This window comes from Montipora capricornis, chromosome 11 (genome assembly GCF_036669925.1).
Source record: "Montipora capricornis isolate CH-2021 chromosome 11, ASM3666992v2, whole genome shotgun sequence".
Classification (NCBI taxonomy): Eukaryota; Metazoa; Cnidaria; class Anthozoa; order Scleractinia; family Acroporidae; genus Montipora; species Montipora capricornis.
Window position 1 is genome coordinate 23,927,118 of NC_090893.1, and position 15,692 is coordinate 23,942,809.

At 38.1% G+C, this 15,692-nt stretch overlaps 1 protein-coding gene across 1 annotated transcript in view; it reads left to right on the plus strand.

Moving 5' to 3' along the window:
• The window catches only part of LOC138023238 (single-stranded DNA-binding protein 2-like), a 278,648-nt gene extending 263,780 nt beyond the window's left edge, over positions 1-14,868 (plus strand). The window contains exons 3-6 of the mRNA XM_068870260.1: positions 10,322-10,383; positions 12,998-13,031; positions 14,621-14,663; positions 14,789-14,868. Of these exons, the coding sequence (XP_068726361.1) occupies positions 10,322-10,383; positions 12,998-13,031; positions 14,621-14,663; positions 14,789-14,868 (219 nt within the window). The remainder of the gene's footprint in view (positions 1-10,321; positions 10,384-12,997; positions 13,032-14,620; positions 14,664-14,788) is intronic.
• The last annotated feature ends 824 nt before the right edge of the window (positions 14,869-15,692 follow it).

Sequence of the window (15,692 nt, forward strand, 5' to 3'; positions counted from 1 at the left end):
GTTTTAATTTCGAAAATTGGTCACGAAGAACCTTTACGTTTTTCAGTTTGAAAATTATTAGTCGTAGTTTCATTTGAAAAAGGGGTGTTTAGAGCTGACGAGCTATTGTTTTCAGCCCAGACATGAATAACAATGCCTGTCGAATGAAGCAATACCTATGGTTGAGAACCACTCCGCATGAAAAAAATAATCATAACTACCGCCAATTTTAAAATTGCCATAAGGATCAGCTGTTTTACTCAGGACCTTCGGACAAAACAAAGATGATGGCGTGCGCGACCAATAAATACGATAGTGATCGGGAGCTCTTTTCAGAGCTCTTACGATTTTAAAGGGTGCGTAGAAGGTTTATGGAAATGGAGGGACGTTTTGTTTTGTGATATTATCACTTGACCTGCAGTTCAGGCAGTCGAAAGCTCGTAGTTTTTAATCATTTTAGCCAAAGATCGTTTTTTAAACTTTAACTTTCACCCGTACCGTTTATAACTCCAGAGTGTTGTTGTTAAATATGCGAAGGAATTTTAGCTCAGACCAAAAGGTCTATAAGAGACTTGGCCTTCCTGTAGGCGAAAAATTTCGGTTCAGAAATAATTCACTGAGTCTATTGCTAGGCGAGAAATTTCGGTTCAGAAAATATTTCACTGAGTCTATTGCTCGCAGTTACGAGGTGCCAATGTTTCATAAAAACTACCTTTTTTTAGGTGAGGCGTAGCTGGGTTGAAAGTCTTGATGAAAGGGAAACCATTCCAGGATGTTTTTGTTTTGTTTTGTAGAGCCTCGTCTCGTGATGAGAATTTTGCTTCAGCTAAAATATTTTCGGCGAGTTCTCCAGGGTAGCCTTGCTCGAGTAAACGAGTTATAAGTTCTAGCTTTCGCAACTCGAACCTTTTTTTAACCGAGTTTGTTCTCAGTAAACACAAAGTTTCTCCTTTAATAAAACCCTTCGTAACTTTTTGCTGTTGCTCGAGTGGTTTATAGAATTTCTCGTCAAATGAAGCAATGCCTATTAATTTCGATTCATTTATATTCATTTATTTGAAATCGAAACGAAGCCTTTTAAACGTTATACTTACCCGCATTTCATTGATAGAAATGCGAAGCCGAAGGAAATGAATCAACTCGATTCAATGTTTAACAGAGCGAAAGTTTGTACGTAACAAACTTTAATGAGGCCCACTGCTGACTGCCACAGGCCTTAATCACACGGCTACCATCTTTAATCGCGAGGGATTGAAAAGTTTTGGTTTTGTGCACCGAAACATTGAGCAAGAAAGTTATTTTTCTCGATTGTTTCGCTCTGTTAAACATTGATTCGAGAAGACAAGTCTGAAACAACTAGGGTTTTTTAAGTGCACATTTACATGCCTTGATCTTTCTTATTGGGAAAACAAGAGTTAAAAATCTCAGAATACTTATTGAGAAAACAGGAATAGGCTGTATTTACATTGGTATACCGCGTACTTCTCGACAATAAGGCCTGGTTCTGCGTTTAGCTCTGCGAGAAGCTCAGTATGAAGACAACACTGCATGTCTATTTCCGAAAAGTGAATCGCATGAACTCTTTAGCAGTAGTAGCCTGACGCTGTTCTGTTTGAAACCTTTGCTTCTGTTCTCATCTAAAATTGTTGAACGTTGAATTTGAAGACACTACTCTTAGCAAGTTTCTGTCCAAACATTTCAGAATTAACTTGCGGTTTCACGTTAAAAAGCAGAAGAAAAAATTGGGGATAACAAGGCGCAAATTCACCTAAAACCATCGAATTCCAAGTAAATCAGTCAAGAGAAATTGACTCTTTATACGATCAAAAAACCCTACGATGTCGGGTCCGCAACTATCTGAAAACACTATAAGAAGTTAACAGTTAATTAAGGTTAAATCCTTCGATAAGGCAAACAAGACCATCATGTTTGTTCCTCTGTGCCTACTGTTCCTCTGTGCCTAGTGTTCCTGTGTGCCTACTGTTCCTCTGTGCCTAGTGTTCCTGTGTGCCTACTGTTCCTCTGTGCCTAGTGTTCCTCTGTGCCTAGTGTTCCTGTGTGCCTAGTGTTCCTCTGTGCCTACTGTTCCTCTGTGCCTAGTGTTCCTCTGTGCCTACTGTTCCTCTGTGCCTAGTGTTCCTGTGTGCCTACTGTTCCTCTGTTCGTCTGTTCCTCTGTGCGTGTTGTTCTTCCGTTCCTCTGTTCCTACTGTGCCTGCTGTTCCTCTGTTTGTCCGTGCCTAGTGTTCCTCTGTTCCTCTGTGCCTACTGTTTCCCTGCTGCTCTGTTCCTCTGTGTCTACTGTTCCCTTGTTTCTCTGTGCCTAGCGTTCCGCTGTTCCTCTGTGCCTAATGTTCCTCTGTTCCTCTGTGCCTAATGTTCCTCTGTACCTACTGTTCCTCTGTGCCTACTGTTCCCATGTTCCTTTGTGCCTAGTGTTCCTCTGTTCCTCTGTGTCTACTATTCCGCTGTTCCTCTGTGCTTACTGTTCCTCTGTTCCTCTGTGCCTAGTGTTCCCCTGTTTCCTCTGTGCCTAGTGTTCCTCTGTGCCTCTGTGCCTACTGTTCCTTTGTGTCTACTGTGCCTGGTGTTCCTCTGTTCCTTTGTCCCTTCGTGGTATAATGACGTCAGTCAGGTCGTCGTACACGGGCCATGAACCGGAATGTCTCTGATCGAGAAGTTCATGCTCGTGGTATTGGAGAAGGAGGAAGAGGGAACACAGACCCCTATTTGCGTGCACCAGGATGTGACCTTTGTGTACATCAAGTATAACAACCTACATGTATACCGTATCCTTTCCATTTTAATAATATTTTGTTCCATATCGATCCATGCATGTGTGTGAATTTATCCATGGCCAAAAAATGGGCAACTCAGTAATATGGACAGCACATGTAAATTTGTCGAACGCTTCTGTAGAACGAGGTAAATTACAATAAAACCCTGTGTTAGAGCGAGTTTCAATCGAGTGTCGTAAAACCAAAACCAAAGTAATTACTTTGGCCAATCAAAAAGGATGGAGACCCATCCAGTAAACCAATCAAAACTCGAAGTAATCACACATAGCTGAGACACAGCAAGGGCAATGTGCATGCGCAAGCAACGATTGGTTTTGGTTTCACTTCTGCTTGGTTGAAAAAGTTGCATGAGAACTTTAAACCAATCAATGAGTGAATTAATTCAAAACCAATACAATTCGCTAATTACTTTCAACACTCAATTGAAAACCGCTCTATTCAGTGAGAATAATTTATAATAGTCTTGTAGGAGTTCACCATTTAGGAATCTGTACCAATAATGAAACCAGCTTTAACTTTATTTAAGTGCCATGTATAATTTTAGCGCTGAGGCACTAAATAATTGAGGACACTGCACAGAAATCACAATCATACATGTACATGTAGGTTGGTTTTTGAGGAGCGGGGAAAACCGGAGTACCCAGAGAAAAACCTCTCGGAGCAGACGCCAAGTCTGGGCAGTAGTGTAGCAGCTCTTGTAACCTGCTATTGTTTGGTATTCTAAGCAGCTTCTATTGTTTTTGAGTCTAAGTCATTGTTTCAATTCTTGAGTCTTTTGTTTTTGGCTAGGGTTGCGAACCAATCATGTTATACATTATGAGAGCTGCTACATAAACCAGTCTGCGAAATGAACCCAGGCCACATTGGTGGGTGGGGTCTTGCATCAATAACTCTACAAGGTCAGCTTCATGACCTGACAAATTAATTACTGCAAAAATTTATAATTGTTTGGTGACAGCTGTGGAAATTTGACTTCCTGGAATTCATTGTTGACACCTTACGTTACAAAATGGTCTGGAATCCTGGTACTGGTACCATTTCATTCTTAAGTGGGCCACTTAAACACGTCCACTATAAAAGGCATGGTACCTTAGACTTACATGGATGATTTGTCAATCACCTGTGAATGCATATAGACCTTTGTGATAATTTGTGCAATAAAAGCCCCTAATAGCATTATGCCGTTAGATGTTATCTGTCATTATTTTTTTTAAATTCCCAACCATTTTTCCTGAGCTGGAAATAATTATCTTTTAGGGATTCTGTCTCTTTGCTTCTGTCTGTTGATTGACATCTTGTACGTTAATCAGTCTTGTTTGAATGAAATTGAATGAAAGCAGAGCATGAAACGACCCTTTTGCAGTGCATCTTCATGTTTAATTAATTTTCTCTGTCTAATGCCAGGTGATTTTTCCTGTCAATGCATGGAGATCTCAACTCTGTTATAAAATTTAGTGGCTGTGCAATGAATAAACATTTAACCCATTGATGCCTCAAATGCCCTAAGATACCCCCTTTTAATTTGACGAGTAAAAGCGTCTGGCGTTAGACAGAATAAAATCTGTTAAGGGTCACTTCCAGATGTCAATGGGTTCAATGGAGAAAAGCTGGGAATGTGACTTGTGAAGCCAAAATTCAATTTTGGTACCGGCAGAGAGGTGCTCCAAACAAACTTTAATACTACTTTCATTACATCCAGAGAAGAGCAGGATCTGGTCAAATTATGGAGCATTCTCTCTCCTTCAATGATCGCATGAAAATGTCTTAAGTTAATTAATAAAAAATATCATAATGATCAGTAATGACATCCTTGACCTTTTTGTTCAGTTGTTTCAATGACAAAGAAGAATGCTAATGTCGCATTGCTGTTTGTATTCCTCCACACGATAGTTCAGGTAGGTTTAAAAAGTAATGAATTCATACTAAATTACATGTGTACACTGTAGGTTTACTTTAGGGTCAAATTTTTTTTTGGCTGGTGCAGGTTTTTGCAGTACGGTATGAAGCTTGAGTTCCCCTACTCAGGAAATCAATTCCTTTTTCCTTGAGTTTAGTTCAGTTAAACTTAAAAAACAGGAAAGAAATAAGCATCATAGGAACTTGAAATTTCCATAGATGTTTTGGAAATGAAAATAAAATGAATGCCTGTTTTTTTGGCTGTTTTGCAATTGATATTTGAAAATTATCATTTGCAAAAAACCTGTTTTCCCTGGCGGCGCCGTTTGTTAAATGAAAAACAAAAGAAACCTGTTGTGTCTTTAATTAGTTAAATTAGTGATCAGATGTGTCAGGTTAATTACAGGTAGTTAAATTAGTAATCAGAGGCGATGCTTACTGTACATGTACCTGCATTTTGTTCAATAAAAAGGTGATAGAGCTTTCATGCAGCAGTGGATTTTTTAGTAGGTTAATGGAATAATGCACACACTTTACTGTGCTTTGTGAAAAGTCAACTGGTTTCCTCCAGCCAGTTACTGTTTTTAATCATTCAGATTATTACTGGGTTGCCAGTGTGGCAAACCCAGTTGGAATGTGCGTTTCATTTGTTGGTTTTATTTTATTTTATTTTATTTTTTTTCCGTGTTGGTAAAAGTCTTGCCTGTCACTCCCCTGCTAAATGGTGTCTTTGTGCATAGAGCCTTCTGTGTGTATGTTCTTAGGATCGAGAGGGTAGTGGGATATGCGTAGATTTCTCTGGCGGACACAGTAGAATGATTAACTTAACTGGCAATGGCGTCGAAAGTCATGTAATGTGAATGGCGTTTTAGTGGATCTTTAAACAAAACATACCCTTATGGAGCTCAATAATGGAAAGTCAATTGGATACTGAACAAGACAGGCGCTGAAAAGAAAAACTGGAATCTTAAAGGGGACAAGTAATGGACTTCGACAACAATCTGTCGCCTGTCGAGCCGTAATCAAAGTGAGCTGTAGTTCTAATATTGTACAAGTGTGGTGTTTTGTACAACACTGAAATCAAATGGAAAATTCTCTAGTAACTTATGGGTTTAACAAAGACAGAGACTTGGGTCTGTGACTGTGTTGTCTGGCTTATTTGTTTGTACTCAATTCTGCACAGTTTTCTGGAAACAATTAGAAATTTCACTAATTATTCTTGTTAGTCAAAAATTATTTGAAAGAAAGCTTGTTGCCCATTTTTGCTTGATAATTCAAGTAAAGGGTTTTTCAGTAAAGGATTTGATGCTGAACACTGGTGGGAAATTTATTTAGTTGCATTTTTGACACGGAGTGTACAGTAATTTGACAAGATTGAGTTGCTTGTCTTCACGCACGTAATGAAATAGGAAGGGTTGTTTGCCTCTTATAGCAAATATGTTGTTTGTTTCAGAAAATATTTCGCTGGAAAAGGTGGCCTTTATGAATTCATCGTGTTGTGTAATATGCGAGCTTAACTGGATAGTTTTTAATGGCAATAGTAAAGCACTTTCATGTCAAAATATTAAAGGTAAGCGTCTTTTGGTTGTGTTAACTTAATTTAAAATAATATAAATATACCATGTGGCGTAAACTTGATTTTCTACTCTCAAAATTACCTCCAGAATTTTGGCATAGAATAAGCTTCTAGAATGATGATCTTGTCTTCTGTGGTGATACTTGACGATTCTGGAACATTTTGTGACACAATATTTATAACGGGTCACACGCGCAACTTGATCGCCCGAACTTCCCCTATTATGCATAACATCCACTTGGCCTTTTGACATCCCATTGAAAAAAAACTCGTAAAATATTCGTGGACTGGTCGATTTCTCTGAAATTTGAAAGGATGATTGCTAAAGTATATAGAAAGATTTTCACAATAACTAAAAATTCCTGTGTTAAACATTAGAATTCGACGAAGAGGTACAGTGCCGCTCAAAAGTAGGTTACCAGTCTCGTCTCGTTTCTCGCGAGGCGGGTATCTCGTCTATAGAGATGAGAGTCTCGCCGCGAGAGGCGTCTCGCGACGGTTACACGAACGTTTGCAAATTTAAACGACAAAGCTATGCTCATGGCGAGCGTGAAACTTAACATGAATCAAAATTAAAATAGTGTTAAAACCGAAAAATGTATCATGCCAATTGGCAACATTTCAGTGCGGTGGCATTGTAAACAGATCTCTGTGAAATTTTCAAGGAACTTTGCTTTCCTGAAACACTGTATGAAATTGAACGAATTCGGATAGTTTGTGCTGAATTACAGCTGTTTTGCCCACAGTTCGTTACTCCCACATTTAAGTCGATCTGCCGACACGTTTGACTGTAAATGACTGCAAGCGAGTAGAAAGTACAGTGTACAAATACAGTAAGACGTAGCTGCTACGGTAAATGAAAACAAACTTGAGTTTGATGACTTCACTTTTGAGAATGTCATCCACAAAACTTAATTCATTCAACAGATTATTTTCACTGTCAAACAACAACAACAACAAAAAAAGAAAAATTCGAAACCGTTCAATGAAAAAGGCCAAGAACTTGAACTGTTGTATGAAACAAATTTTAGTTATTTTCCACCTCTCCAATTCTCAGGTCTGTGCGGTTCGTCTTACAGTATCTAAGTTACATATTTGTCGAAGCTTTTCACGCAACTTTAATAAAGTAATAGAGTTTTGTGAAGTTACACTGCAGTCGACGAACATTTGCCATGAAAGCGCTTATTTTTTGTTCATGAATTAAACAATGTGTATAAACAAATCTCCTAGAGTCGCGGCTACACAAGCGATTTTTTGCTCGCGCCGCTGATGCGATTTTTTAAAATTTTGTTGTGTCGCCAGTGCGTGATGAAAGTCTGAACAGGCAATGCGAAAGCAGGAAAAAAAAAATCACTCGTCATCCAACGTGAAGGAACTGCCTCGGAAGAATGAATCTGCAAAGAAAAAAGAAAAAGAAAACGGCTCCTTTAAGAGCAACCAAATTTAATAAAAGTCATGACGAATAGTAAAAAAAGTTTTTTTTCATTAATTGCACCGATGCGATCATGATGAGCAATAACAACTGGCAGGTACAAAACGCAGGTCACAAGGCACAGGTCATTGTTTTACCTATATGGAAAGTATCCTAAACATTCACAAAAGCTAACCTTCGGTCTAAAATTAGCTTTTTTGAATGTTTAGGATACTTTTCTTTAAGCCTAATTAGGCCTAAAAAGGGCTAAGGTTACCTTTTATGAATGTTTAGGATACTTTCTGTATAGGTTAAATAATGACCTGTGCCCTGTGACCTGTGACCTGTGACCTGTGTTTTGTACCTACCGAATAACAATCGCGTTCTCTTCGCCTAAAAATATCGCTTGAATTTGAAAGACAAATTTTTATGGCAGTTCGATGGATTGAAGCTTTAAGTACTACTGCAGGAAATTGATCGATCGATTAACAGTGCTTACATGCAGTCGTGCAAGCTTATCGAAACATTTCTTCTCAAAATCAACTTAGTATGTAGATTTCACGGTCTAAATTTCGACACGCAAAGGTAATAATACACCACCGCCAACGGCATGCTGCAGCGCAAGTTTATGGAAACAATAATATTCTCTCTTCAACATCATCTCCGAATGAAAGTACAGTAAATGTAGATTTCATGGGACGATTCAAGGGTTAAATGTGCACACGCAAAGATGATAACAAACCCAAGGGCGGATCTAGGGGAGGTGCAAATAAGCAGAATGAATCATCCTCGAGTTCCTGTCCCGCTGGTAAGAAAGATTTAAAAAAGACAAAAGTGACTCTTTGGTGATGGTCTTGAGATGAGTTTGTTTCAGTTCATAAAAATCTGCCGTACAGTACATTGTACATCGTATATCAACATAGGCAAAACAACTTTTATAGGCTTAAAGCTGAGGGTTGTCATGATGTTTTCATGAAGCTGGCTACACAATGAAAATTATAATCAAGTAATTAGCCATGATTCTCACCGTTATGAAGTTTTAGCATTATTATTGTGTAGAGAAGCCTGAAAAATTCAGAACTTCAAAGGGGATTAAACCCGTGACCTTGGGATGCTGGTGCAACGTGCTAACCAACTGAGCTACATGTATGAAGCCACTGATGTTGAGAGCTGGTTATTTGTGGGGTCTGATGTTCCCATGATGAATGAATCAGCCAAGGAAATGATATATGAAGTGAATCATATTTTGATTAAGTGAAGCTATGATCCTTGCAGTTATGAATGCAATTAATCAAATCAATATATGATTCATTTCATATATCATTTCCTACAATGGAAGTAGCAGGCTATTTTAAACTGATGTTATTGGGGACATACACTATAATAGTTTTTGAGTGCAGGACCCATTCATCCCTGAAGTGGCCCCCATTGATGATTCAAATCAATCTTCTTGCATTGGACACAGTAAAATCTATAAGTATAATTATTCTTAGGAGGGAAAGGGGCTCAGTGCTTCCAGTGTTTTAGTATAATTATTCTTAGGAGGGAAAGCGGCTCAGTGCTTCTAGTGTTTTAGTATTATTCTTAGGAGGGAAAGGGGCTCAGTGCTTCCAGTGTTTTAGTACGTTTACTCTGAGTAGTGGGTATTTTCACCATCATGGTAGTAGCCAGCTGCCTTCTACTGATGACAGGGATGGGAAAACTATCATCATGCTGTATGTACTGTTCAATGTAGTACATTATGTACTGTACATGAATGGTACCTGGACTTGTTTCGGATTTTTGTTAAAGATAAAAAATTAAAACTAATAATTATAAAATTTATCTATAGTAAGTAATAAATAAATAGCTAGAACTAAACCCTGTGCAAGCAACTTCGAAAAATTGAACGCATAAATACTGCGTTTATGTAAATAAAATTATAAAATCTCAAAGAGTGGGAGTGCCATGCTCCTACAAAACAAGCTTGTAGATCTGTAATGAAAAAGTAGTCCACTCTTCTCTGTCTCTCTCTATATATATCTATTTATTGTTCAACTTGATGAATACCATTAAATTATTATTATTAGTATCATTATTATTATTATTATTATTATTATTATTATTATTATTATTATTTATTTATTTATTTATTTATTTATTTATATATTGTCTAAAACTTATCTGATTCACCAAATTGGTGCACAGAGAAATTTGTACACTGTATGTATGTATTGGTTGTTATGTTTTTTTTCCTCCTCGCTAATGTCTGTCTTTACTGTAATTAAAGCTAAAAGATTGGCTCAAAGAACATCTATGGCCAGAAAGATCTATTTACGTTATACACTTAATTTATGGTCCCGAGGGAAACAGTTTTGTTTTCCCGAGAGTCATCACACATCAGGACTCAAGGGAAAACAAAACTAACTAGTTTCCCGAGGGACCAGACATTAAGTGCTTTGTTATATATTTAGACTTTTCCTGCAACAATTGCAGCAAAACCTCCGGAGCGGGCAACAACTGCGGAATTGTATCCCAGTCTGGATACATTTGAATTTGATCAGGGCCACGTGATCAAGAATCAACCAATCACAGTGCTCATTTTGTTGAGCAAAAGTCTAGGTACATGTATATAACAATATAGTCTTGTTATAATATTAACACAGTTGTTTCCTTTCCTTAGAACTATGGTGGGATGCGGCCCCCTCCTAACAGCTCAGTAGCACCTGGGGTTAACATGCCAATGTAAGTCTTACGTTAGTACAGTAAGTAGTCAAATTCACGTGCACCGCTTACCCAAGCTTTTGAGACTTGATAATGCAGGTGCACTGCTGTGGTTTGGCAGACACTTAATTTCATGCAACACAACAAAGAATTTTCTTCCTTCCACTTAACAGCGCGGACACTCGAACCATGAATGGTTGGGGCTTTTTTTCGCATTTTTCCCCAACACTGACCAATCAGAAACGTCCTGGAAAACAATAACCTCGACATTCTTTTGCGACGTCCAATCATTAAACTGGCTTAAATTCAAAGCAAGTCATGAACTACGGACCAGCCAATTCCGAGGCTAAGAATGATTTCTTGGTTAGAGTTTTGTTTCTTTTCGTAATTGATCGAATTCGAACGCACAATAAAAGTCTTCCACCAACACTATGTCAGGGCACTGTAATGTTAGGATCAATAATCAACTTGGCCTATACGATGAAGGAAGAGCTTTACCTCAGATGTACAAGGAACGAATCCTCAATCTCCACCACGATGGGCTTAAGCAACAAAATATTACTGACAGTGTACGGGTCCCTGTAGGATACGTAAAATTACGAAATCAACAACACATCTCTGCCTCTTTATATGTCAGAGTCAACAGACCTACATCGAAATTATCATCGGCACCTGCCATCCTCTTTTCAAGAAAGAAAGTTTCCCACCATGAAAGTCAAGATTTGAGTGTGTGACCTATCAAGGGTTTGAGTTGCCAGGGGTAAACGTAAAATGTATGGCAAAAAAAGTCTACATGTAGATCTTTATCGATTATTTTATTACTCTTGGTGTTTGAGTTGCAGGAAAACAAAATGTGTTGAAGTTCTATTTGGTTATTGACAAATGCAAACACATCTCATCCAATGAACAAACAAGTCCTTTAGTTACCTCATACTCTTGTGTGCCATCAATGGGAACTGGAACCCCAGGGAAATATGAAATGACAAGACCAATAAATTATTAATATTAAATTTTATTAATTTCAATGTAATAAATTATGTTGATATACAGTATGGCATTCTGTAGTTGTCTTTACAGCTGATATCCCTTCAAAAGCACTGGAAATTGTAGCCATTTTTAGCTTGTTTCTTTGTTAATGGGGGAAGCAGAGAAAAACATAACGTCATTTTACCAGCTTGTAAACAGGCGATGATTGACTCTCAGAAATACCACTCTGGTTTCTCTGCTGGTTTAGTCACCATTTCGCTGCTGTTTTCAGTCAAGAAAGCTTTAACAGACTCATAATAACATTATTAAAACTTCTCTTGTCACAGTGCGACGAGCCTTACCGTGGCCACCCGACAAAGTTTTTTACAAATTGTCCACCAATCAGGATGCGTAAATTTGATTGGCAGTGACGCCTCCTTGAACACCATTGCCTGGTTTTTGAGTTGACGTATCATTTTATATGTAATTTTCAAATGTGAAAATTTGTTGGGTGGCCAGGATAAGGTGCGTTGCACTAGAAGTCCATTTTCGAATTTTTGTTTCTACACAATAATATTTATTGACATACAGTGCTGTTAGTGAAACAGATCTTAAGAAAACAACCAACATTTCTTCCACATTTTCACATTCTTGTGTCCTTGGTAGTGTCCAGCCTGTCTAAATCAGCTTTTCTCCTCTTTTCAGCATTGATTTCTTTCCAGTTGTGCATATCATGTGCTAAGCAGCCTTGCATGTTTGTGATATGAATATTTAATGAATACTAACAATACTTGTGCAAGACAGTGTACATCGCGTACCCCGCACTGGATACACATAATTTCTCCCATGTTTGGTGATAAAATAATTAAAACACTCAATGAAAATTTTGATGTTTTGGTCGGAGTTGTCCCATTCAGTGCCATTTAACCTAGCAGCGGTCGTGCAGACTACACAAAAATTATCTTTTCGCACCAAAAATTGAGGCTCTAGTGATTCAAATCCCTGCAAGTGGAAACAAGTCAACTTGTTGCTTGCTGTTGTGACACTCGCACAACTTCATCACTCGACTCAAAGAAGTTGACTATGGGCAATTTAAGTCTATAAAATTATACTTGGTAACCGTAATTAGAGAATTTTTGAACCTTGTTTCAGTCAATTGAATTTTTTAGAACTGAAAACAATTTAAAGCCAATCAGTTTGAAAAGGGATGCAACTATAATTTGCAATGCAAGAAATGTATTTACTGTTGAACGTAAAGTGCATGTAAAATGTTTCTGTTCCTTTTGTAAACCATTCCATCCAAAGCAAACATGTCACCATGTTTCGCAGAATTTCGCTTTTTCTGTGCCTTGCAAGTCTCATAAACTTGGCAGAACTGATCAGTAATTTGGACCCATGACTGTTATGTGAGAGGCATGGGTCCATTCTCGATTTTACATCCCAAACTGCTTTGCATTCTGTTTTCGAAGAAATTTTGCATCGCAAAGCAGTTTGTGAGGTAAAATCGAGAATGGACCCATGACCTTTGGTTTTGATAACATCGTGCATCTTGACAGGCCGATAAAAAGCAAAATTTTGAGTTACAGTAAGTATGGTATTAAAAAACATGTTTGCTTTTGATATTAATTTTGAGTTCATTTGTACTTTAAAATTTGTCTTACCTTCTCAGGCCAGGCAGTAGACCTTGGAATCCCACAACATCGGTAAGGAGTGAACTGTAACTGTCTCTGGGCACTGACTTTTAATCTTGACAAGGAAAAAAAATCCTGATATATATCACAAGAACATTCAAACAACATAAATATTGTGGATCATGATTTCAAATAACTGATTGAAATAAATGGCCATTTCTCAGCTTTTAAAATATTATTAATAAAACAAAGATAACAGTTTGCTTTGCATCCGTTCAGTGATAGATCACCAAAGACTTCAAAATCTGGTAAGAGCATCGGTGACAACTCAGCTATTGCCTCGTGTGCCACTTTTTTGTTGTTACCACATTGTAACGTCATCTATGATCTATTACTGAACAGATGCAGGACAACATGCAATCTACATTGCATTATTTTGTTAAAGGTATCTAATTTTTAATTTTTAAACTGAATTAGGATATCAGATTTCCAGCATTTTCATTGGCTCGCCAGACACAGGCTATCAGTTCATGCTGTACCTGTTGTACCTAATAATTAGGGTCAAGGAACGTGTCTGCAATAAAGCGAGCTGAAAACATTTTTGTAGCTGTGACAAAAATGGCAGACAAAAGCCATTTTGGACTGGAATTGGCCGAGGCAGAAATTGATGCTTTAGTCGACAATACATGGAATAGTTGTTGATCCTCGTTGGTTAGCAATCGCTTCATATCCAATGTGTCCTTGTAGAATAATTGTAGAATAATCAATGAGGAATCTTGATGCTGAGAAAAAAATCTGACTGCTCCTTGGCAGGGCTTGAACCTACGACATTCCGATTACAAAAAAAATATATGCTATTCAATCATTTACCAGGGTAAGCATTTTATCATCATGACTTGAATTGTGAGCACTATTCCGGCAATCTTAATCCTAGCGGTAAAGTGGGGCAATTGCCACATGAACCTTGTTTGATGGCCTTGCCTCCCTAAGTCTCCTATAGTTCAGTGGTAAAACCTCTGAACTAGTCATCAGAAGGTCGTAGGTTCGACTCGGCAAGGGAGCACTCCAATTTTTTTTCCTGAACATTCTCATGTTACCACGTTCAAGGCTTGTTCTGACCACTGGTTGAATTTGTTCCTGGTAGTCCCTGGTTCAGCTTCTTGGCCGCACTTTAAATAGCCAACTGGTTTGCCTCCAGCCAGTTGGGATTCTTAACAGTTGTTGTTGATATTGTGTTCTGTCGTTTTGTTGATTGTTTCATTGGCTCTGGAAAGTGCTTATGGGGAGTGGTTAATTATGAATTGTATTGTATTGTATTGTGTGATGGACAAAAATAGACACATTTCTTCATACCTTAATGTACTTATGAGATAACTTACCTTTAGAGTTTGTCATAAATAATTAAGTTTAAGTCAGTTGTACAGTCCTATTTATCTATCGGTGTCTCGTATGTTACTTGTCAGTAAACTGTCAGTTGACAGGTTACCGACAGTCCTGGACTTTTAAAATTTATGCAGTTTTGTATGGGGTAATTGATTCGCTTTGAAACAATACAATCATGTAGGTCTCATGCTATTAACAATGATAATTAACACTAATAATAGCAGTGATAATTTCATACCAAGGAAATTTGCTGGGAATATTGCTTTTTGTTATGACAGGTCGCTGGTCCACCAGGCACACCAATAATGGCCAGCCCTCAAGGTCTGTAAATGATTTTTCAAAGTTTAAACCCATTGTGTCCTGAATGCACGCACACCCTGCCCTTCTTTGATGAGTGAAATCTTGCTCCCGACTATGACGTTGTGACCAGCTGTCACCTGTTTCAGACCCAGCAAGTACTGGAAGTGAATCCATGTATGCAATGATGAGGTCTGTCCCTGGAGGAAGCTACGAAACATTAAATTGACAGCAATTATTGAAAAACTTAAGTTTTAATATTCTTTAACACGAGCAGCTGGCCGCTAAAAGAAGTTAGTTTGTCTTTCCATTATGTTTAATCTTGCGATGGAACTTTATCGCGACATTCGTTGGTGTAAAATTGCATGATTTTTTCATCTCGTTACTGCATTGTGTCTGGGTTTAGTCCGATTTCATCTTTATTTAGTCACGATTATATATGAAGGCCTGCAAATACGGAAGCTTGTTGGAGAAGTAGGAGTTAGAAAATGCGCGATAAAGAAAACGAGAAAGGCGAGTTAGGAAATGCGAGTTGCAAGATACAGAAAATCTGGGATTTAAAAAAATGCGAGATGCCAGGTAGAAAATGTTAAATAGAAACGGCTCTCCATAATAGGTAATGGAGGATTGAGGGAGGGAAGTCTTTAAAACAGCGAATCTCTAAAACGGGGAAATTTCCAAAATGGGGATTCTCTAAGACGGGTGATCCTTGAAAGGAAGAATTATGAAAGATCTGATTTTCTACGAATCCTTTACAATATTGGCTCCCTTAACAAGAGCTTCTGTAAGGTCCTGAACTGCACAATACCTTATCAGCGGGCTTCTTTTTTGGTTGGTAGAATGCCATCATCTTGAACGACAATTTTCCTCCTAGCGGAAACTGCGACAAATCACCAAACATAGCTAGTTGTTTTTGCATTTCCTGGCAAAAGGTAAAGGAAACTTAAGTTCATCCATGTTGCTTGAACCTGATCTGGCTGCCGGGTCAATATGTTTTCAGTGTTTTTTCTCCATCTCGAACAGTCTTTGCCGAAAATTGGCTTTATATTTGGT